At 37.6% G+C, this 25,832-nt stretch overlaps 1 protein-coding gene across 1 annotated transcript in view; it reads right to left on the bottom strand.

The window, feature by feature from the left end:
• ABCA12 (ATP binding cassette subfamily A member 12) overlaps positions 1-25,832 on the bottom strand; it is a 170,027-nt gene that overhangs the window by 136,137 nt on the left and 8,058 nt on the right. Inside the window, 1 exon segment of the mRNA XM_038585677.1 lies at positions 21,400-21,493. Within this exon segment, the coding sequence (XP_038441605.1) occupies positions 21,400-21,493 (94 nt within the window).

Genomic DNA, 25,832 nt, shown 5'->3' on the forward strand with positions numbered 1-25,832 from the left:
TGGATTAGGTAATAAAAGCTCAGTGACATTTGTAGGTAAACAAAATTGGAACTTAAAACCAGGAGTTGTGGTTTCAAATCCCATACTCTTTCCTCCATATCAATCTGTTTATATTGTGTGATCTGAAAGCTGATGCAGGTCCAGGAACTCCCCCTGCCTCTAACTATTCTTCCCTAATTTGGTCATATGATAGGTATTTCCATATAGTAACGGCTGTCTGGATATGTGTGCTTTTATTTATTTATTTTTAAAGATTTTATTTTTAAATAATCTCTATACCCAATGTGGGGCTCAAACTCACAACCCTGAGATCAAGAGACATAGTCCACCGACTGAGCCAGCCAGGCACTCCTGATAGCATGCTTTTAACTAGATTAATAGATTATGTTACCTGAATTATGTAAGGCATTGGATATCTGAATTAACCATAGGGATTAGTGTTTATTAGTCATTAACATGTAGAGTCACCTAGGAGAGAACAGGTGTCTGGGGCAATGAATAGTGGAATGTGAAAGTCTGATTGAGGAAGAAGCCTGGAAATTGTCCTGAGCATGGAGCTGACCCTGAGTAGGGCATCAGAATGAGAGATCTAGACATCAGCATTCAGTACAAAAGTATCAGAGAGGGATGGATGCAATATAGAAACCAAAGAAAAAGGCCAGGAATATCCTATAATCTAAAACTACTAATTGACTTTGGTCATTGTAAGAGATTATCTGGAAAAGTCTGTTTACACTGAAAAATCAGAAAGTATTTGCAAGAAGGGAAAAAATTAACCATATTCACTTGTCTTTTGCATAAGCATAATACTGCTTTTGTTTTTCTAGATTATACTAACTAGAAGTCCTATATATACTACAACTGTGGTGCTCTCTTGGGGACAATGAGGTTGAAACCCATAGTTCAGGTGGATGTGCTGAGGCAGAGTAGCTCATGTGGCATGTCAAGTGGCTTATAATGGGTATTCAAGGGTGCCTGAGTGGCTCAGTCGGTTGGGTTTCTGACTCTTGATTTTGGCTTCAGCTATATAGGATCTTGGGGTCCTGGGATCAGGCCTGGGGCCAGGCTCTGCACTCTGGGAGGAGTCTGCTTGTCCCTCTCTCTCTACTCCTTCCCTCACGTGCATGATCTCTCTTTCTCTTAAATAAATAAATAAATAAATAAATAAATAAATAAATAAATACTTTAAAAGAAAATAATGGGCATTCAGTCCAATGGCAAAGGTATGTGGTATGCCATGCGGAATAACTTAGCTTTAACTACTGTGCATCTTTTCCCCTTAAGCCATTATTTCAAAGTGGAAATATTTTTATATTAATGTTATCATTATATTTCTCTTTCCATGTTTTGTCTTATAAAGAATATTTTCAATCTGCACCTACCACATCAGTATATAATTTACATGTGAATCACAACTTATGCTTATAGACAGCATTATGTCAAGGAGCAAAAAAGCATTGTGACCTTTTACTTATTAAATGTCAATCAGAGTAGCAATAATTGATTGTCTTATTACTCAAACAAAATGTTTGCTTTTGTCTTTCTGTAGTTCTTTAAAATCTAACCTATAAAGTTGGAGATGGAAATAAATATGGTAAGATCGATAATAGTCTTCTGCTGATCTGAAATGGCTGCAAGATTAATGCTGAAAGATGCAGTGACCAAGGCTGAGTTAAAATCCTTACCCCTCCAAAGAGAGAGTTTGGCCAGAAGCTTCTCATAACTATTATCCCAACTACATAAAGATCAACACGCTCATTTGAACTCAAGAGCCTATTAGTTGCAACTCTCCATGAAGTTCAATTCGACCTACTGGCAACAGTTTATAATGCATATTATGCCATATATAGGTCTGTCAAAATATGGCTGGAGTGGGGGCTCAAAATAATATTATTGAATGAAAGAATGAACCAATCAATTTATGACACTGTCTGGTGTTTATGCAGGAAGCTAATGCTATAGCACCTAAATCTCAATTACAATGAGCTCCCCATACTTCAGAGGTACTAGGCTTTCACTGTTATAAATATTAATTGAAATTAAGTGAACCAGATCAAGATTTCAAAATATTTTTGGCAATGGGTTATAAAGGGAATTTGTAATGGTGTTAGCCTGGGCCTGGACTCAAAGCCTGGCTCCAGCTTCACCACTGTACAACTTTAGCCAATTGATTTCACTTCCTCTTTTCTTTAGGACACAAAGGAGATAATAGCATCTATCTCCAAGTCCTATTATAAAGATCAAATGAGATGTTATATGTAAAAGATTCACCATAGTCCCGGATACAATAAATGTTAATTCCTCATGCATAAATATTTTTTTATAATGGGATTTCCTTCAACAAGAACTGGGCTAAATTAATTTGCTTCTGTATGCTCAAATTCCATCTCTTTGATTTTAGCATTATGTATACAAGGATAAGTTTCTCCCTTCCATAACTTGGAATGTCACTCATCCATGCTATCAACATTCTAGGACTTTATATGTGCAAGTAAAAGTTCTACACAGAGTTACTGCCACAGGGAACGAAAGTAGAAGGCGAGAAGAAGGGCAGAAATGTTCAACAAAGCATTCATGTGCTTCTACAGGAGTATTAAACATATAGGCACTTGAACAATCAAACAATACTATGTAATTGATAGACCTCAATATGAGTGAAAAGACCTTTATATAATTTCAATATAAAACATAAAAATAAAGCTGGTAGAAGAAGCCAGAACCTCCAGGTTGAAGAAGGACAGTGAGAGAGCAATCACATTTGAAGGTGAACAGAGGAGGGAGTAAGGAATGGGAAATGTTTTAAGCTGTGTGACAGGAAAGTATTTGCTCAGTTAACCAATCATTCCGGCCAAAATTCATTGCTGTCAGTGGAATTTATTGTGCACCATCTTTAGGAGGGGGCTGGCAAAAATCAGTGTGACTGTCTCTAAGATTCAAGAGCTAATTGATGTTATGTAGTTGATACTTGATTTTAAAATACTTTGGGATACAGTGGGTTAAGTGTGTTCCTTAATTTTAACCTAGCAACTATCTACTAATCTTGAAGTTAATTCTAGCTTAAAATCCAGAGGCTGTTATTAATTTTTGAAGTTCCCAAATCAGGGGTACACAGTCCAGGAAGAATTAAATCTAAATGAGAAACTCTAGGAGGACCTGAGCTAGGATGACATTCTGCAAAAGCAATTCTCTTGTTTTTATTTCAGGCAGCCCTGAAATGTGTTAGATAGCATAAGAGGTGTTAGAAGTAAGTTTTCATGGGTGAAATGAATGGTGTTGAAGTTAATGTGGCTTGGCTAGAAAATATTATAAATGTACCTCCACTTATTCATGAACTAGGTGTGAAGATCAGCAAACCCAGGGTCTCAATACCCTCTGGAGTATACCTGTGGTCTCGGAGTCCCATTCAGCCCTGTGCTCCAGCACTACCTAGGTGATTCTGGGCTAAAGCCCATTGTTGCTAGATATATGGCTGCATGTGTCTCCAATGCACCTTTCTAGGAAGGCCTTTGTTAGAATGCCTGCAAGGACAAAGGATTGGGACTCCATGGAACTTCATGAATAGCTCTGTGTCACTTTTGTTCAAGCTTGCCAATAAATGTTTTTATGGATGGAAAACTGCGAGATTTGTCATTGCAAATATTGCCAAAAATATTGTGAGGGAGGATACTTATCTCAAGTTATCAATTATTAATATTGTCTACCATGAAGAACCTAATGAGATCATGAATGGCCAAACTGGCTTAGGATATACCTTTTTTTTTTTTTTTTTTGAGGGGAAGGGGGAGGAGCAGAGAGAGGGATAATCTTCCTTCCTTCCTTCCTTCCTTCCTTCCTTCCTTCCTTCCTTCCTTCCTTCCTCCCTCCCTCCCTCCCTCCTCCTTCTTTCTTTCTTTTCTTTCTTTCTTTCTTTCTTTCTTTCTTTCTTTCTTTCTTCCTTCTTTCTTTCTTTCTTTCTTTCTTTCTTTCTTTCTTTCTTTCTTTCTTTCTTTCAGATTTATTTATTTAGAGAGAGAGAATGCACAAGCAGCAGGAGTAGAGGGAAAGGGAGAAGGGAAGCAAACTCCTCAATTAGTGCATATGCAGGGCTTGATCCCACAACCCGGAGATCATGACCTGAGCTGAAACCAAGAGCCAGATGCTCAACAGACTGAGCCACCCTGACGCTAAGGCTTAAGATATTCTTAGCAGATTGGAAAGCACAAAATAGCAAATTTTTATTCAAATGGTTTACTGCAAATGCAGATCTTTAGCTTCCATTTAGATCATGAATTTATTCTTTCTGCTTGTCACTGGGCTGCATATTAAGAGAAAATATAGATATGAAAAATAAAATTCTTACCCTAAATGGACATTCAAGCTGTGTGTGTGCACATGCATGAGGTGTGTGTGTGTGTGTGTGTGTGTGATGAGGAGCTCAGGAAGATAAAAGAAAAGAGACAAGCGTGTATCTAAATAATTATCATTGACATGATACCTGCTATGATGATAGGGTCATGCACTGTGTTTGCTACTAAAGTATGAAATTTGGACTCCCAACGCAATTTGTGGCAGAAGGTAAAGTGGGCGGGTGGGGGGTAAAGAAGCCGGTACCTGCCATGAGTTTTGAAGGACAAGTTGGAGCGAGCAGAGAGAATGACAAGGAAGGGAGAAAATAATATATGCAAAGGCATAAATGTAAGAAAGCCCTTGAGAAGGCTGAAGTACAATAAAACTCCACGATAATGCAATAACTTGAATTCAGATACAAAGCAATAGGCTCGCCAGGTCATTTCATTATCCTTGCAAAACAGGCTCCTGAATTTTACATGATTGGATGTTCTGGATGCCACTTATAATGTAATGGCAGCATTTCCTGTAGTCTGTTGAAACTGGCTGGAGTGTGAAGTACAGGGCTGTGATTGATAGGAAGAGGATTATGGCCAGAGAAGGTGCTGAAGAGTTAGGCATGAACATGAAAGGTTTTAGGTGCCATGTGGTAGAGTCTAGATTTTATCCCAAAAGTGATGTTGAGTCAGAAGAATATTAGGTATGAAAATGGCAAGGAAATTTGTGTTTAGAAAAATTACTGGCATCAGGGTTGCCTGGCTGGCTCAGTTGGTGGAGAATGCAACTCTTGACCTCAGAGTTATAAGTTCAAGTTCTATATTGGCATAGAGATTACTTAAAAATATTTTTTTAATCTTTAAAAAAAGGAAAAAGAAAAAAAAACTGGCATAAGCATAAATGATAGACTGTAGGGAGCTAGGTCAGGGCACAGAAAGCAGATAAAAAGGTGCTGTAGTTCTAGCAAAGGGACAAGAGGAAGATCTAACCTAAGGCAGTGACTGGAGATGGAGACAGAAGAGTTTCATTAGGAAGGAAGAAGTGATTGGACATGGTGGCTGAAGGATTTGAAAGTGAAGGGAAAGGATACCATTTTATTGCTTTGGATGACTCAAAGGATGGGGGATCCATTCCTCACATTATGAAATGGCCAGGTTGGGAAAAAGGGAAGAAAAGAGCGTTAGTAATAGATTTGTTGAACACTTCTAACAAACCCACATTTCCTTAATTATTTTTCTCTAGGTATTGCAATTGGGTTAGTCTACCATAATAAAAAGCCATTAGATTTCAGTAGCTTGAGCTGAGCTGGATTAGAGACATTTATCATGAGTTGACTGGGAGATCTGGAAAGGAAGCTGTCAGAGGCTTAGTTTGGGATTATTTGTCATCAGCCCAAACTAGGATTTTAATAAATGTGAGGAGGTAAAATTTAAGAAAGGGAAATGAGAATGGAGACATTTATTCTTGGACAAAAGCTTGTTAATTCCCAGTTATGATCATGCATTGGTTATTAGTAATGCTGTAGGATGTTGGTGATGTAACACAGCAGCTCTGCAAATGAGGTGTGTGGTTCTTTTTTTTTTTTTTTTAAGATTTTATTTATTTACTTGACACACAGAACAAGCAGAGGGATCCAGCAGAGGAAGAGGGAGAAACAGACTCCCCGCTAAGTAGGGTGCCTGATGCGGGGCTTGATCCCAGGACCCCAGGATCATGACCTGAGCCAAAGTCAGATGCTTAACCTACTGAGCCACCCAGGTGCCCCTCAAATGAGTGTTAGTAGCAAACAGGGAGTTGGTATTTTGGGGGGGAAACTCCTCCGTGATGCATTGATTTAGTCTCTCCAAAAGGCACTCCAATATCCATCCATCTAGTAAATACTTATTAACCATCTATTAAGGCCCATGCACTCTGAAAGATCTAGGAGAGCTGGAACAAATTCAAAAAGAAAAAATAAAATCTTGGTCAGAACTCATTCAAAGGAGGTTTTGGTACTTCAGTCCTCTACTGTAGAAATAAGGACCCAGAGATATGACAGGAATAACTAAAGTGAATGAATACCTACTCTGGATTGATTGGATTCTTTTTAGCTTTAGCTCAAGTTGTTCTTTTCTTTTTTCCTAAGCCTTACTTATGCTCAAATAAGTTCCTTATAAGTATATAATCTTCTCTTGCTTATTGTTTTGTGATACCCACATTCCTTCTCCTAAGAATGGAACAAGAACATGTCAAAACGAAAAGAGTGATTACTGATACTCTACAACTATTAGGAACCTCCTCATGCAAGGAAATAAAGATAAATATTAGCAAGGATATGAGAGCAAAGCAAGGGCTTTTACAAATGAAAGCCTCTGAATATTTCTGTCTCAAAAACATTTTCTCATCAATTTCCCTTTCCTGTGTGATTGCTGTCTGGGGCCTACTGAAGGGAGTAGGATTCTTTCAAATGTTGGTTCTATTAAAATGTACTTGGCTTCTCAACTATAAACAGTTGATGTAACATCTTTATTGCCTTCAGTTTTAAAGTGCAGCCTCACGAAGAGAAACAAGTTCCATTAATGGTGGTTGTTGCTGAAGATTATAGGACTAATTTAGCATTAAGAGGGTTTTTTTTTTTTTCCAGTGTGTCTTCTTGGCAGAATTTCACATATATGATCTAGCATAGAAGCATAGAAACCCTTCCCAATTTACAGCCCTTCCCAAATTTTAGGATAATTTAGATTGGCAGAACTCAGATGAAAATCACAGTTTTATTTTTTTCTTCAAACATGAATGCTTCTTTTTTTTTTTAATTTTTATTTATTTATGATAGTCACAGACTGAGAGAGAGAGGCAGAGACAAAGGCAGAGGGAGAAGCAGGCTCCATGCACCGGGAGCCCGATGTGGGATTCGATCCCGGGTCTCCAGGATCGTGCCCTGGGCCACAGGCAGGCGCCAAACTGCTGCGCCACCCAGGGATCCCACATGAATGCTTCTTAATGCATGGACTGCAATAAACAAGTGTCCTTTGGCTAGTAAGCAATTAATATTTTCACCATTCTATCCCTATGCCTTAATTTTTTTTCCTCTAATAGCAACAGATATGTATAACAAACATGTCAAAGGCCTGGGTTCAAATCACAGGCTCTTCTACTTACTAGCTGTTTAATCTCAGGATAAGCCATCTAATCAAAATCTTTTATTGAGCACTTACTACATACATCTGTAGACTACAGGTATCGATATCACAAATTAACTTATTATATGCTCCCTTATTGGATGTGTTATCTTATGTAACTCCTTCCAAAAATGCTATAAGATAGGTAGTGTGATTATCTTCATTTTACAGATGAAGAAACCGAGACTTAGAGAAGTCAAGTCACTTTTCAAGAACACAAAGGTTGAACTGGGAGTTGAACGCTCAGACCAGAGGCCCATGGGTTTGATCAGCAGGCTCAATTAGCCTAAGAATTTTGAGTTTTTAATGTGTAAAATGGAAATCACATTAATGAATCTCTCAAGATTTTTACAATAATTAAAAGACAATTTGCATAAAGGGGTCGTTACTGTTGTTATAGTTTTTGCTATTCCATTTTCTCATTATTTCATATTAAAAACTAGAGAGCTCTTTTATTTCCAAGTATTCCTTTCTCCCCCAAACCCGATCTCCATCATCCCATACTGACTCTTCCCAATACCATTCATTCTTTCCCATTTGTTTTATCAGTTGTGTTAATGACAGTGTCCATCAACTTTTTGTAATTCCAACAATTGTGTAATTCCTTTTCTTGCTCAAGCCTTATATAACCTTCCCATGCCATCTGATTAATATACACAAAACACAATATTCCTATTACCATGTGTCATTCTTTACTGCTTATCAGGTAAAGACATCCTAATGACATCACCCTGGTACTTGAGATTCTGGGTTTCTTGGTCCTATATGACCATTCAAACTCATTTCTCAGTAGCATCTAATGGAATAGGGAGGAAAAACTTCTTTATTGACTGTCTGTTAGTACGAGGCACTGCTAATACTTGGTAGAAAAGACAAGCTTGGTTAGGCAGGGGCCTCATGAAGTAGAGACCAGAGACATAAATATCAAATAAATACATATATAGTAAATCACAATTATATAAAGGAAAGGTAAGTGGGGGTGAAACTAAACTAGTATAGAGGTTCAGGAAACGTTGCCTGAGGCAAAATAAGACCATTCATCTTATGGAACACCATGAATTTGGTTTGTTCCTTTCCTTCCCTTGAAAAATGTCCCTGTTCTCCATGCAAATCCAATTATCCTATTAGTCTTCCTCAGGATGCAGTTTAAGTCCTACTCACAATATGAAGCTTTGCTAACTTCTCTAGCTTCCAAGGGTTGTATTAAAAAAAATAGTGCATTTGTTGTCCTTTGTTCTTTATTGAAGTAATGTAACAGATTATGGGTTTTAAGGTCAGGTACAGTATGTCTTGCCCTCACAACTTGACTACTGATGTTTTTATCTAAAAGCCTGTGTTCGTCACCTTTAGATTCCACACAGTGCTATGATAAATGAGTATTTATTTAATAAATAGCTGAGTGTTCAGTGGGTGTGTGCATCTAGATGTCCAGAAATCTATGCAACACAAGTAGGGATCAGACACATGGCTCTAATACCTTAAGCAACCTTCCTAATGCTTGAGATTAACCTAATCCCACTCTTGTTCATTTGCTTTAGGTTTTATTTGAGCTAAAATTTGACACTCTTTGCATTAACATTGCAGAAAAACTGACTGCTTATTGTTCTGGAGGTTTGGCTACATTACATAATGTTAACACAGGCTTCCTAATAAGCCAAAAACTGAACTCGCCTATGAGATCCACTCATCCCTGTCATTTGCCTTCTGGATTATATATTTAATGCCAAATCTCCACTAAAACTAAAGATAAATCAACAAAATAAAGACCTTAAATCTCAGCTCTTGGCATGCCTTCGAAAGAAATGTGATCCATAACAAAGTTCTGTTGCTTCGTTTTTGTTTTTTCTAGTTTTAAGAGTTCTGCTTAGCATGCAATCTTAAAACAGCTAATTAAAGCTAAGAGGATTCAGTGGAGGTGAGTGAAGTTTTCAAAGCAGACTAAGTTCAATTTTGGTACAAAATTCTGCCAGAAAAAAAAAATCTGCCAAAGTAAACAGTGTTAGTTGTATAGAGAGGTGCGTGAGAGCTTAAGTGTGTCATGCTGTACCTCAAATGCATTTTTTCCTTTTTTTCTATGGGTTAAATGTTGGAGCATAATACTACTCAAAAGAGAGGAATTCTAGTGATGCGCAGTTGTTTCTCCTCTATTCCACTCCCACTCTCAAAGAGACTATATTCAAAATAATGATGCAATGATATAAACTTCATTCTCCATAGACTCCTTGTAGGTGGTCATCAGATCACAAGCTACTCTCCGAACACAGCAACTCCGTATTTTCTGTATTTTTAGTATCTCACTTCTACACTTTCAACACAGCATCCTTCCAATGAATATGACAAAATAATAACCTGCACAAGAGGCAAACATTCTGGTCTGTATTTCACTGTTTTCCATTGACTTGTAAGTAAATTTGAACAGATTTCTTCATATCGTTAGCCTTCATATATCATAGTACCAAATTTGTTCATTTGTTCAACAAATATTTGTTGGGTGACTACTAAGTACCAGGCAATATTCCAGAGAGTGGTTCTGTTAGCTATGCCAACAGCAAGGTGAGTGTTTCTAACAGAGATGAATGATTCTGCTTGACAGAGAGCGTGGGGAGTAGAAAGAGGATTTGAGTATTAGGACCAAATTAGATCTTGGCCTCAACACTTACTTAGTGAGATCTGTTGCTAAAAGCTCTGAAAATAAATATCTTCATCTATAAAATAGTAACAGTTAAAAAAAAATTTAATGATGCCTCCATGTGCAGGCACTATGCTCCGTGATAGGAAGGCAGTATGGCCCCAAGCAAATATGGATTCTGCTGTGGTGGAGCAAAATATTCCGAGCATGTTCAGCACACACTATTATTGCACCTGACTCTTGTTAGTCTCTGTGGTGGCTTTAAAATGTGCCCACAGAATCTCTGACACTTTTTCCTTCAAAAGGTAGAACCTAATTCTCTTGCCCTTGCATATGGGTGCAGGTTTAACAATTTGCTTGGAGGCTTCCGAGGCGAGGTCATAAAAAGGCAAGTGTCTGCCCGACTGTCTGTTGGATTGTTTGGTCTGGGGAAGCTTACTGCCATGTCATGAAAACACTAAAACAGCCTGTGGAGAGAAGCCACCAACTTGGTCCCTACAAGTGGTACCAACTTGCTAACCATGTGAGCAATCCACCTTTAAAACAGATGGCCAACCCTAATCAAGCTATCATGGGGGGCCAATTCCAGCCAAAATTCCACTGCAATCTCATGAGAGACCTTAAGAAAAAACTGCACAGTTAAGCCACTTCCAAATTCTGGACCCATGGGAACTGGAGGATAGTAAATGTTTACTGCTGTCACTGCTAAGTTTGGGGAGGCAATTTCTCATAGGCCAGTAGATAACTAATTGAGCCTGTGATATAACCATCTGGATGAAGATAAAAAATTACGGTAGAAGACCTTTTCCAGTTTCTCTTAGTTTATCTCCCATGTTGGAAAAAAGAAAAATTAAATAGTTCTTTGCAGTCTTCTAGTGTTTCTTTTCCTATAGGGGAAAATCCAAACTCCTACGTCTAGTGTTGAAAGCCTCACATGATCAGACACAGCTTGGTCTCTCCTATTCTCCAGCATTGTCACTCTCTGGGGCTGAACCAGTCTACCTATCCTCAGCCAGGTTTTGAATGACCTTCCTCACTCTTAAAGGGCATATCTCTTCTTGTTGCATATTCATTTGTTTTCCTTTCAAGCTTAATTTAAATCCTAGAGTAATTCTTGATGACACTAATGCACAGCAACCTATTCCTTTTTAAAAACTTGTGGTGGGATGCCTGGGAGGCTCTGGTTGAGCATCTGCCTTTGGCTCAGGTCATGATCCTGGGGTCCTGGGATTGACTCCTGTATCAGGCTCCCTGAAGGGAGCCTGCTTCTCCCTCTATGTCTCTGCCTCTCTGGGTCTCTCATGAGTAAATAAATAAAATCTTAAAAAAAAAAAAAAAAAGAATTAAATCCCTTCCCTGGTTGGCTTTCACAGTAGTGAGCTAGTAAAGAAATGCAACTGATTTACAAGATAACTGAGAAGATAACTGAAAAGAAAGGAAAAGGTAGCTCTCAAATTTGAAGCTGCATCAGAACCACCTGGGGGATTCTGTAGGCTATCTGGTCCTCATGGCTCCACTCCACAGCACCTCATCCATTCACCATCCAGCGTATCATCTGTAACATCCCCTCTACCACCACCACCACCACCAAATGCCCATTTAGAAAGCCCAGGGTAATCCATATGTGTCAACAGGTGTATTTATATGATTTGGATTTAAGTAAAGTGGCTAAGTATATATCTGTTTATAAATCACTAAGATAGAGACAAGATAAGGAAAAACACCAATAATATTATGTAATTCCCATATTACTGTCTCTGTAGTTAACTGCATTCTACTCCCCAAATTTGTCTTAAGTTGTGTTAATTTCATTTGGACGACATGAAATTAGAGGGTTATAGTTAGTTGTATTTTGAAAGCCTCCTTATTACAAAGAGTAATTCTCTATTCGTTAAAGAAATCTGGATCTTAAAATCTGGAAATAAAGTGAGTGATTGAAAGAGAGAATGTTAAAAGAATTGAGGAGGACACAGCCAGCTGTGACATAGAAGTCTATCGACATTGTAGCCATATAGCATTTCCAGGGCAATCAAGAGATCATGAAAGGAAAACTGAAGTGGGAGTCTTAAAACCAGAACTCTGTGCCCAATCCAATCACCACCTTCTATGAAACCATCTCCATGCTGCTGCAAGAGCTCCTTCTAAAATATTATCTGATCCCAATGGTCACATTTTGGTTGTGTGTTGAGTGTGTGTGTGTGCATGTGTGAGAGTATGTGTGTGTTTGATATGCACATGGAAAACAGCCTGAGAAAATGTACACGGAAATGCTAACAGCAGTTATCTTTAGAAGGCCAGATTAAGTAAGACTTCTGCTTTTTACAGTATGCATACTTACATTATCTTTAAATAATAAGCATGTATGTATGACCAGAAAAAATATAAATATGTTGAAACAAAGCTAGTTTACTAAAAACTTCCAATGGTTTTTCATCCTCTCCAAAATAAAGTTCAAGGATCTTAGTATTGACAAAATAGCTTCAGCTCCCCACTTGCACCAAAAAAATCCTCCTTTTCCAGACAAAACAAACTCCAAATTCCTAGCACACCTAATTCTGTCATGTCCTGTGTCCTCACTCATGTCGGTCGCTGTCTGTGAGGAATGTAAAGACGCTCGTTGTCTAGCTGACAAAATCCTTCTCATTAAAACTAGTGTGAAGATGTAGGACTTCCCTGTGAAGCCTTTCCTGATATCCTAGGCAGTGCTACTAGAGCCAAAATGGAGCCCAAGGCAAAAATAATACTGAGACTGTCTAAAATTTTAACATTTTCTTCATCATAGAATTTTTAAATTAATTTTTATATTTTAGAATACTGTATTGAAATATGATTGGTCTTGATTACCGAGATTTTGCTAACCCCTCAAAGTTTGTATAGCACTAGCATCCCCACTGTCCCATCCCTGATCCCAGGTAAGGTTGCCTGGACTCCTCCTCCTCTGCTGATTCGCTTTTGAACCTACCTCCACTGTGGAATTTATCACATTGCATAGTTATTTATTACAGATTCTGACATATTTATTAACCTCTTACAGACTTGATTGTTCTAAGGGCTCATGGCTTTCTTGATCAGTGCAGACATAACAGGTACCCTTTAAATATGTGATAGAGGCAAGAATAAATGTGAAATTTTAATCAAGTCTTAAATTTTCTGAGCTTCAGTTTTCTCATCTGTCAAATAATATACTAGATAAGCTTAATGATACTCAATGACTGATGTTATACCCTATATCTAAACAATAGTATAAATATATAATATAAAACATAATAATCAGGGGCACCTGGGTGGCTCAGTGGTTGAGTATCTGCCTTTTGGCTCAGGTCATGATCCAGGGATCTTGGGATCAAGTCTTGCATCAGGCTCCCTACAGGCCTGCTTCTCCCTCTGCCTATGTCTCTGCCTCTCTCTGTGTGTCTTTCATGAAGAAATAAATAAAATCTTAAAAAAAAAAAACTAACACTAATATAGCTCTTATTGCATGCCAGACATTTATCTAAGTATTTAACAAGTATTAACTCATTCAATTTTCACAATAACTCCGTGAGGTGGTTGCTGTTATTAGCTTCCATATACAGATGTGAAAACTGAGGCTTGGTAGCATCCAGGAGACTTATTCAAGGCTTGTGTTTGAATCTAGGTAGTTTGAACCTGGAATCTATGTGCTAAGCCCTTATACTGCTTCTCACAATAATAATTTTTACATATAAATATAAATATGTAAGTATATAATCAAAACCCAAAGATTTTATTTTTCTTAATGAGAAATATCATAAGTCATTCTAATTTTAATGCACAATGAAATTCTAATTGACTCAAGACCAGAAAATATTGTATGCTGGGGCATTTCTTCGATGACGCTTGCTCTGTTCTAAAAATACACCCTTGTTCATTTATCAAAGCAAAAGACACAATGTGACCTAATCAAAGAGAATGAGAAAAGTTGAATAGTGAGAGCAACATAAAATGACCAAGGTTTGCTAGGCCAGGTTTCCTGGGTGATACTTAGAAGAATGTTTAACAGTCACTCTGGAAAATATACCATCATCCAACCACACAGCCAGATCCTCACCTGTGAGCCCGTGTCTGGGCATAAGTGAAGGAGAACAGGTTAAGCTTAACTTTGTTAAATCTGGCTCTTAGTTTCAGGGGTATATCGGAGACATCCATTGATACTGGGGACCTCATCAAGTGATATTACTATACTTGTGAAAATTTTATAAATAATTATTTATCTTTATTTGTCATATAGACTTGAGTATTAGAAGTCTCTACCTGAAAGTAACAGGAGCCCCCTCTGCTCTTTTTGAAGGGAAGGAGAGAGGCAAGGAGTGAAAAAGAGAAGACACATGGCCCCAGAGACGATGTCAGGGGAGTAGTCACCTTTGTCACCTCTGGGAAGCCAGTAAGGTAAATCATCAGAAGTAGGGATGATATAGAATAGACAGGGGAATAAAACCCAAAAGACAAGAGATCTTCCAGTGTGCAATCAATAATTTCTCTAGTCTTTATTTTCTACTTGTTCTTTTTAAAAACATTTATTTATTTGAGAGAGAAAAAATGTGGAGTGGCGGTGGGTAAAGGGAGAGGGAGAGAGAATCTCAAGCAGACTCTTGGCTGAACACACATCTCAATGTGGGGATCAAACCCCCATCCTGAGATCACGACCTGAGCCGAAACCAAGAGCCCCACACTTAACTGACTGAGCCACCAAGGTGCCCCTATTCTTCTACTTGGTTAAATTAAATTTTATCATACTTAAAGATATTTCCGGCTCTCTGATGCAACTCTGTGTACTAAGCCCCAGAGGGCATTAGTTGAGAAATCCTTTTGTCGTGTTTATCTGGCATCAGGGTGTGCCTGCTGACATTGCATGAGAGCTAGGAAGGATTTCTAACTAGGAGTAGGGGGAGATGGGCAGCTACCAGCAGGAGCTTCAGCCGCCCCTCTGTAGGAGTGTGCCCAGGCCACGTTCACCTTGCCCCTTACCTGCTGCTTCCTACAGCTCGGTGAAAACACTGTCACAGTCTGTAGGGGACACTGTCACAGTCTCTGTCTCTGAGTTTCACAGAGTTTATCTCGATGGTGCCATCTAAAGGGTCAGTAACGTTTCCCCAAAAATGTGTTAACTACTGATTTGCAGATGAAAAAAGTAAACAATGGGGCTTTGGCTGGGAAATTCAAAAGTTGCTCCAACATTTTCTGGAACTTAAGCAAGAAGTAGACTATAACTCTCTCCCACACAAAAATCTTCTGTACACATTCACACGAACTCTTAGGTATTTGTGAGGGAAATTCCCAGGTGGATCTACTTGGGGAGGAGTGAGAGAGCTTTATACCCCTTTTCTTGTCCCAATATTAGCCTTATAGATATTTTTTGATATCACAGTCCGATTTACCTGGATCTGAGAAGTAAAAACCAAGCCCAAAGCAAGCTAACTTCTTGTCCTTTACCTGTCTCAGACTCACATTGAGCTTTATTACTATGCATCTCTGGGTGAATTTTATAATCCAATCACCCATATCTTTCAAACTGCACTAAATTCTGAATGATGTATTACATTCTATTTTGTTCCCTCTGGTAGGAATCATGCTGTATCTGATATTAGTATGATGCTGTGACATGATTTCTGCTACTAATGTACTATCTGTCTAATGAGTGAGTCAAGATTAAAGCATAAAGCATTCAAAAACAACCATTGGCCCATACAGTCACAAGAGATTTAATATAAAGGACAAATAATTGGAGTTTTGAGTGATCAGGGAAGGCAAAAGTATAAGCCCTAAGTGTGAGCTTGTCTTCTGATAGATGAGGAGGAGGAGGCAAGAGCATGTGTGTCCAAGCGGGAATGAACATGAGATGTGTGGAAGACATTTGGACACTGCTTCTTTAGGCAAAGGCCACATACCACAGAACACAGTGAACAGAAAGCTGGATGAATTCTGATTATGAAGGTCTTTAAAGCAGGATAAAGAGGAGTTAAAACTTAATAGATACAAAGAATATTTTAAGGGACTATCTGATGATACACTCTGGAAAGAGGTAGAGGTTGAGCTCCCAGAGTGCCCTTCACCACTCCCAAAATAAAAAGCTGTTGAAGAAATAAAGGCATAAGACAATGAGACCTTGAACCAAGGGACTGCAGGAAGGATGGAGAAGGGGTAATTCCAAGATACATTTCACAAGATAGATTCTGTCTTGAAGGCTTGTGGTTATGGGAGGTAAAGGAAAGGGAGCAGTCAGGGATGACTCAGATGTTTCTAACCTGGGAGACTGCCTGGTGCTGCTGGCACACGTGAGAATGGAGAAATTAGATGGGGAAATAGCTGGCAGGCGATGAATGATGAGTTCTGAGCTCCCCAAAACAAAACCTACATTAATTTTGAGCCAATCAAAATAGAATAGGAAATTATTTACTATGGGTGCTCCAAATATTACTATGAAATCATGAGCATGCTGGAAAGCATGCTGTACCCCAGGACAGAATCCTGTCCTCATGCACTTGCCATCCCTTCCACGAAAACATGCCACACAAGAGGTCAGAGGGGAGAGCAGGGCCAGAAAAAGCCTGGCTCCTCTGACTTTCACAAGCATCACGAGTAAGATGCCTCATCGGCTCTTTCAACATAAAACCACACAAGAGCTTCCTCTTAACAATTCAGGGACTGTAGGTATAGCAACACGCATGGATCCCACAAACCACCTATTAATCAATATTTTCAATCTTCCTTCTCATATTTTTTCCTAGAGCTGCTGACAAGTAGAAAAGCCAATTGAGTTCACTTTTATAGCCATGTTCGATCTATGATTGTGCTAACAGGTGGCATGAGGAAGAAAAAGGAGGCACTGTAAACTGAAATGAGCTGGACCTTAGTATTGCCTTTGTTGGCGGTCACGACCTGAATACAACTACTGTATCTACAGGTAAAACTGTATTTAAAATCCAGGCTCAGGCACATAGTACCCATGAGAATATGGGTAAATTACTTAACATCTCTTTGCCTCAGTTTTGTCATCTTTAATATCGGGACAATCATATAGTTTGATGTATTCACTAAGGAAATACATGTGAAGTACTCAGCACAGTGTCTGACACATAGTAAAGTGTTCAATAAATTTTCACCCCTATTATTACTTTTATTGCATCCCTGAAGACAAAAGGTAGGCTCTGGAGGTCAAAAGACATGCTGGTAATGGCGATCTTGCATTTACCAAAGCTAATGGAGTCACATCCAGATAGGTGGATGTGACCATAGTCACAGTATAACCAATATAGCCCTGTGCTAGCACAAATTTGTATATAATTCAATTAGCAGTTGGCTCCCCCTTCCACCAGCTCATCTGCAGATGTGAGATGGACCCAATTTCTTCTTTTATGAGGAGCTGAGGTATTAGGAAGTGATGGCCTTGAGATAGTTGGGAGTTTAATCCAGGCTACAGTCATATTTACGCAGTATCATTTCTATTGTGCTGTTAGTGATATTTTCAACCACTTGAAAAATATTGTTTTTCATTAACTTCATAAAAATGTGACTCCTTATTTGGCAGGAGTGCAATTTTTGGAGTCCACTTATCTCATTATGGCAGGATTTTTTCCGTTCTTGAAAAGTAGTGAGCTCCGCAGTAATTAGGAACTGCTTGCCTGCACTTCATGGGTATGTGTGTGTAAATGAGACAAGGATAACTCACTGCACATTATAACTGGGCTTAGTCTAAATGTGTTTTGGAGGGTCTGTTTTGTTTTGTTTTGCTTGTCTTTGCTCCCTAAGCATGATGTTTCGGCTTTCAAGTTTGCCTCCTGACAAGTCACTGCATGTACAGATTATAAGAGGTTGGAACTATTTCAGATGTGGTGCCGTAGCCCATTTCTTCACTATGTGAACAAGAAGTATCCTGGCCTGTCTGCCAGGCTTGGGAAGCTTTTCTTACCTGGAACTTATTATTTTCAGAAGCTAGTTACCTAAGCTGTTTGTGATGACACAGAAGGGCGTTAAGTGAAGGCAGACGATGCCAAAAGTTTAGTATTTTGCTCAGGACGGGTGCTCACCATGGCAGAGACTTCAGCAGCTTCCTTACTCACCAAGAATTCAGACTTCTCTGGACACCCATCAGTCAAGAAAACTATGGAGGGAGCCCTTTGAGTCACTAATTACATTGGTTCTGAATGATTTATCAGTCCTACACACCTGCCCAGCTATTCTAGGAGCAGAACATGCCCACAGGATGACAACTCCTGTTCTCACCATAGCTGGGTTTCAGCTGGGGTGTAGCCTGGAGTTTCTTTTTCATTTCTCTGTTGCCCAACTGGCACTGAAGCAGTCACTGTAGCGCAGAAAGGATTTTTAACTCTGTTAAACGGGACCTGATTTCCACGATACAACTACAATGATTCACACAGAATTAGTCGGAGAGAGGCAGCATTCTCCACTGAATACTAATATTTAGGATAACTCTGATTCATACATCAGCATGCACCTTTCCCTCATATTTCTTGATTTCATGGTAGAGACAGAGATGGGGTGTTTATATTCCTAATTTCTAACTTTTAGTCTACTTTTGTGAAACCCAAATAATGCAGCATAAGAAATTAGTACTGACTCCTAGATGTTAAGAAATGTGAGTCCATGTGCTTAAAACTAGAGTCTGGAGCTAGACTGCCTGGGTTCAAATCCTGATACTACCACTTATTAACTGTGCAATCTTGGGCAAGTTACTTAATCTCTCTGCGCATTTGTTTTCTCCCTGTCAACTGAATAACACTGCCATTACCTCCCTAAGTGTCTGGCACATGTGGGATCAAGAAATATTTATTTTTATCATTTGTTATTATGAACTCACTTTAATCTTTCACTGTAAATAGATAAGAAAAACAAAGAAACACAAAAATGATTTTAAAAAAGAATAAAAATTCCTGAATCCAAATTTTCATTTTGGAGTTATTCCCTCTCTACCATAAGGGTGAAAAAAGTAACTGTGTTTACACTAGTTTTAGATTATTTAATTTGCTGTACAGATAGCACCTTCAATTATAAAATCACATTTTATACTCTATTGATTATAGGGGGAGTTGACATTTTGGACACAATTTGTATTTTGGCTTTTTGTGTAAGTGGGTAAAATATAAGACAAATCTCAAAAACAACGTAAAGGTAGCTTCCAAAATCTTTTGCTCCTATCCCACATGATTGAATTTTAGCAAAATACAATCTCCCTGGGTCCCAATGTTCTCCTCTGTGAGGTGACAGGGAACCTTCCCTCTAATAGTTCTCAAAAAGTTCTAATAAAAACAATAAAGTATTTTTTAACTGAGTCTTATAAGGCCTGAGAGACTAGCAAAAATATTTCCAATGTTTGAGCTTCCCTATGATTTTGTTCTCTCCTACCCACAAACATAAAGACAACTACCTGATAACTAATTATTATTAGCATATGATCATAAGTCCATAGTAAGAAGTAGTTATTCATTTCCTTCTGGATGTTATATTTTTGAAGAACCTTTTAAAGATTAGGTCTCTGACGCACTCATCACATGGTTTTTCCAATTTTTTTCTTCATAATTTAGTGGAACTCTAAGAGCTTTTCATTTTTTTCTCTATGAATCTCTAAATCCCATCAGGTAGCACCAATTAAGACTATTCACTCACACACCTTATATTTCTGTCTTACAAGTTTTGTAAGAGAAACTTATAACATCAATAACGTCCTTATAAACAAGAAATTTATAGAAATAAATTGTTGAAAGAAGCTAATAAACTCCTTTTGTCACTATCATTAGTAAATTGATAATTAACATCTTAAACCAGAGTTATTCAAAGAGTGTTTGTCCTTATATGCTAAATGCATTATTTCTAAAGTCCATGCTACTTAAGATAGGCAAGAATACATACATTTCAACAATATAGAATGGACTTAATCTGTTATAAAAACTAATATACATACAATATGAAGAGAACAAAATTATGCTGCTTTTATCAACAGCCTAATAAAATCTCATCAACAACTCTGCATAATAACTTGAGCAAAAGTCCTTTAGAAATGGCAAAATGCTTTTCAAATGTAAGGAATTATTTATTCTAGTACCAAGAGTTTAAATACACTAATTGAAATGATGTTCTCTCCAAATTATTCTATTGTGTATGAATCAAGATTCCACCATTGCTGTCATCTTACTTCTTGGGACTGGGTGATTGAAAAAACACTTATTTTTAAAGACACTAGCTCATTCTTCTCTTTACAAATAATTCAGCATAGTTTTCTTTTACAAAGAAAATTACCATAAGTTATCTGAAATACAATTTGATTTTCAGAAATTTGGTGTACAAGCAGATTTTTAGGAGATGGCTGCTTTGTGAAACATCAAGTATCTCACCCAATCTTCACTCTTCTACCAAGAAAAGTACCCCCAAAGTTTAAGAACAAAAGCAAAAACAACACTGGTCAGATCATTGGGGTTAAAAAGCTCATCTCTCTCAGTTTTGAGGACTTTTCTGAGTCTTTCCTGCATCTCCATTCTGGATCCAAAAGAAAATAAAGGCCTGAGGTGGCCTTCTGCCCATTTTTCAACTTGGTGATGACTAAATAATGTGGCTAAAATAGCAATAACTGGAAAACAATGTTCTTTCAAATTAAATATGTTGATACATTTGCACCACTCATACAAGTCTGGAAGAGAGATCTGTATGGTACTCTGCATTTCATTTGTTCAGTTGATTAAATACCAGTCTATGGTTTCTGCTACAATATAAAAGTAATGGATGACCTAACTTGAGATTGCTACTTGTTTGTGTTGTACATAGCATGATGAGCTTTATGAGGTGAATAATAAATGAGTCAAAATTTTGTAAAAATTAAAATATATTCTCCTACATGCTTCATAGTTTTTTAGATAAATATTACAGGCTCCCCTTTCTAAGCAATTCAAAAAATGGAGAAAAAAACAGGCTATTTATACAGACTTCCAGGTGGAAACATTATTAAAAAGTTTACAATAAAACACTAAGGTGGTATTAAAATAAATTTTAACTAGATTCCCAAATTAGGGGCCCTGGTTGGCACGGTTGGTTTAACATCCAACTCTTGGTTTTTGGCTAAGATTATGATCTCAGGGTCATGAGATTGAGCCCCATCTGGGACTTGTGCTCAGCAAGGAGTTTGCTCCAGATTCTCTCTCCCTCTGCCCCTCCCCACTGGGCACACGAGTGCACGCATTCTGTATCTCTCTCTCTTATAGTTTTTTTTTTTTTTTTAAAGAATTACACAATTAGGGAAACAAATAAATCTCATTTACTTACAAGTTGGTTTTGCTCTTGGAGGAAATTTGGTCCGGGTAATAGCCAAAATTATGAAAATAATGACTGGCCATAAAATCAAGACAAGTGTCCAAAGCTGCAAAATAATGATAGGAAAAAACGTTAATTGTATTGTTGAACCAAAAATTTGACAAGAAGTACAACATCTTATAAAATTCAAACACAAATCAGATATTTGCTTATAAATACTATTAATTATAAAGGAACGAGAGATTTTTAAAACTATAAGAGACCAAAAAAAAAACAAAAAACTATAAGAGACCTTGAGGTGAACACAAGAATGCTTTTTCCTTAAAATGAGCTTCTGAAGCCCCCTTTTATAGTCACCTCTCATGACTGTCCCAAGAGTGATGATCTTAAAATTCAAATCTCATCGGTAATTTCCATACTTAAAAAATCTCTTAGTTGCTTGTTGGATAAGGTTCAACATTCTAAACAGGGCATACAAAACCCAAAATAACTTCAACCTAGACTTATCTTACCACTTCCCATTGTCAGCATTCTGCAGTCAGCCATAAAGATAGTTTGTGACATTGGATAATGGCTCAATAAACATTAGTAAACAAATGAATAAGTCAATGAGTAAACGGGAACTTAAAGTTATGTGTAACCCCTCATGCTACTATAAATAGTATCTTGTATCTGCTTTTATCATAGAACTTATATTCTTATTATCTATCTATATCTATCTACCTATCTACAATAGGTAGATTTTTTTTATTTTTTTATTTTATTTTTTTAATTTATTTTATTTTTTTTTGCTTGGATTACAACAAATTGGCAACTCTTTTATGGCAGGAACAGTGTCTTCTTCATTTCTGAATTTCCACTGGTACAAAACAGACGTTCAATAAACCAAACACTGCATCAAAATTTCTATTAGAGGATTTCACTATAAGACACTTCAGTTGGTAGACATGATTCAGTTTGTAAAATGTGACTTAATATTTTGCGTATGTATAAAACTGGTTTCAGAGCAGTAAAAAACACATATTTGCAAAAATATCAACTGTGACATGCAAATAGTTATAGTTCTCAAGCCAAACCCTAAAGAATAAACCCTACCAATGAGTAAGGGACAAGTGGGGTTAGGCAGGGAGGGATAGGTAGGGGACTATGGGACTAGGCTCACCAAAAATTCCAAAAACGTTGAGGCTCAATGAAACCAGAGATAAGGGAACAAACCAGACCACCTTGCCCTGTTCATCAGAGGTGGTGTCTTTTTATGGCAGTCACATTGGTACCACAAAGAATGACCAGACCCCAAAGAAGTCATTAAAGATGTTATCCCTGGTCCTCACTAAAACTAAGATGTCACAAGAATATTAAGGCCACAAGCTCCCTGGTAAGTTCTAAATAAAAACTATTGGTGGAGTCCCACGTTGGCAACCTGGTCAGGACCCTTCTCAACTCCTGAGAGCTTTTCCTGTATCCTTGCTTAATAAAATTCCATCGTTTTGCTCATTCTCCTTTGTCCTCAAGATTCTTCGACTCCACGAGGCAAGAACCTCCCTTTCCTGCTTCCCTCTCCTGCTTCACCTATACTTAATAGAGTTCAACTTGGAACTATGTTTCTGTCTGGTTATGCAGACTTGTTACCACTCCTCCCCCACTCTCCACCACTTCAGAGACAATTTGCTTCTGACAAATCTCAAACTACTGCCTGGGGCTCTTTGAATCTCCAAAACAATCTAGACCTATTCAATTATTGATCCTTAGGTAACTGAAAATCTCCACTGTGTGTATACAGCTGAAAGGCCTATCACCAGCTTCCTGGACTGCAGGTTTAAGGGCAAGTTTTTAGCAAATGGAAGAAGTTAACTGTAGATCTAAGAAATCCTAGGGTACTTGGTTTGATCATAGCTGAAAAATTCCCAGACAGGCTGAACAGCTTAATCTGTAGGAGTGCTTCTCAAGTATTAATATGCACAACAAATCACCTACGGATCTTGTAAACATGTAGACTCAGATTCAGAAGATCTGAGGTGGGGTAGAGATTCTGCATTCCTACAAGCTGCAGGTGGATGATGCTGTGGCTGCTGTCCATGAACCACACTTGTAGTAGGGCAGTTCTAAATGTATGCCGCCTTACCTAACTAGCAGGATTGTTTATAAAGTCCTAGAATATTTTTACTGGGAAGTTCCTTTAACATTATCTAAAGCCTATTCAAGGCTTTTGTAAACTTTGATAAGAAAAAGAAAATTAGATTTTTATTCCCTCTACCTTTTGATTGAAATTAACCATTTCCATTAATGATAAATATAGGCAACAAATCACATTATTAGAAGTACTTGTGACTTTGCAAATCACATTAATATTGCAGATACCTCAAAGTTTTGTTTCTACTCATGGTGACATTAAAAATTATAGTAGTTATAGAATTATCATATTTATTTAGTTATTTATTTAGTGCTATAATAAAGAAACACATACTACCATATCATAAATTTGCTTTTTAATACCTTAAGAACTGAATTTCAATATAATTGGTTTTATTTGTAATTCTATTTATTTTATTGATTTAAAAACACTATTCTTAGAAGGGCCATAGGCCTCAGCAGGATGTGAAAGACATCCATGGCACAGAAGAAGCTAAGAAGCCTTGATCTGATCCAACTTTCTTTTTTGTTCTCTGGGGTGCAGAGTTTGTCACAGCTTTGTCCATGAACTTACCCAAAGTCACATACCCAGTTGGGAGGCAGAGCAGAGGATGAGGATCTGAATATTAAGATACGTAGGCTAAATTTTTTAAAATTTCATCCTACTTTGAGGAAAAATAATGCTTTATAGAAAGTAGAAAGTATATCAGAAATAATGTGTTTATAATAATAAACACAAAGCCCTCCACACTGTGATCTAGGGAATGTTAAGGTTGACAAGTTAATCACAAAAGCAAGAAATAAACAAAATTTAAATTTTCATAGCAGCAGGATTGCTCCCAACACCATTCGAAACATTATCATAAACAACCTAGAAGCAAATGCAGTGTCAAGTATCCAAGTAGTAAACCAATGAGCCATGGCTCATTTTGTTTCTTTGGAGAAAGGGCTGATATATTGATTTTTATACATATAGATATTGGACTACTTGAAAACTAAAGGAAAAGCAGTTTTTAAAAGTTTCATATTTATGCTAATATTTTAATGATCTCATATTTGCCTCTATACATCATTTACATTCCACCCTCTACCCCACATTCTTGACATCTAAAAGCATATGCACACTGAGTAATTTAAAATTCCTTAGTGGATTATGGCATTTGTCTCCTTTTATTTCTCCAGGGTTTATTTTCCATTGAGATGCCCCATTCTGTTCTCTTCCTCTTCCCTTTCTTTTCTGGAACAATTCAGTGGCTGAAAAGCCTTTCAGTGAGGCCCAGGAGGGCTAGTCCACACTAGGACCAAGGGCACAACAGTAACAGAGGGAAGAAGGTGGGTCCCTAGCAAGGTGAAGAAGAAATGCATAGTGCAACAGTCAGACCTGGGTGGGCAAAACCCAGGCTGGGTAAGGAGGGGGTCTTCAATGTGAGAAGCAGACGATTAGTTTCATGTAGGAAGGTACACCAAAAAGTAAACACATTATCCAGAAGAGGAGCCAGGTTTCTTACTATCCATCCAGGGCATTATTAATATGAAAAACAGGAAAATGAGAATGGTATAGCGTTGGGTTGGAACTAAAGACATGGGTATGAACTCCTGGTTTCCAAAATGCATAAAGACACCAGCCTATCACAAACTCAAGCATCAAATTTGACTCACTGGTCAAATTTAAACATTAAAAATATTATGACAATAAAAATTACATCTAACTGAATAAACTAGGAATCTGGGAATTTATTTGGCATAAACACATAAGCAAACAAATATATAAATTAAAAGTTTAATGAGGAATGGGAATATGTACGTAGTGCCAAAATAGTTTCCCCCCAAAATGGGACAAATTGACATTGTGCACCTCCTGATGCAAAGCAATGGTGTAAGAACACAGCACCATCTTTGCAGCATTCTTGCCAAAGATAAATAACCAGAGTCTAAAAGTAAGGAAACAACAGATACTCTACAAAACAACTAGTCTTAAATGCTCAAAATGTGTGAGGGTCACGAAAGTCAAGGAAAGACTAACAAACTGTTGGAAAGGCAAGACCAGAGACATGAAAACTGGATGCAGAACGTGATTCTGAACTAGAATCTTTTGTTATAAAAGACATGGTTGGGACAACTGATGAAGCTTGAATTGCATCTAAAGAACTGATGGTGAAATTGGGTTATATAGGTGAATGTCCTTGTTTGTAAAATAGTCACACTAAAATATCCAATCGCAACTGGCTCTAGAAATAAAGTTATTTGCACTGTTCTTGCAACTTTTCTTTAAATTTGAAATTGTTTCAAAATGTAAAATTTAGAAATTATTCTTT

This window comes from Canis lupus, chromosome 37, assembly GCF_011100685.1.
Source record: "Canis lupus familiaris isolate Mischka breed German Shepherd chromosome 37, alternate assembly UU_Cfam_GSD_1.0, whole genome shotgun sequence".
In the NCBI taxonomy this organism is placed as follows: domain Eukaryota; kingdom Metazoa; phylum Chordata; class Mammalia; order Carnivora; family Canidae; genus Canis; species Canis lupus.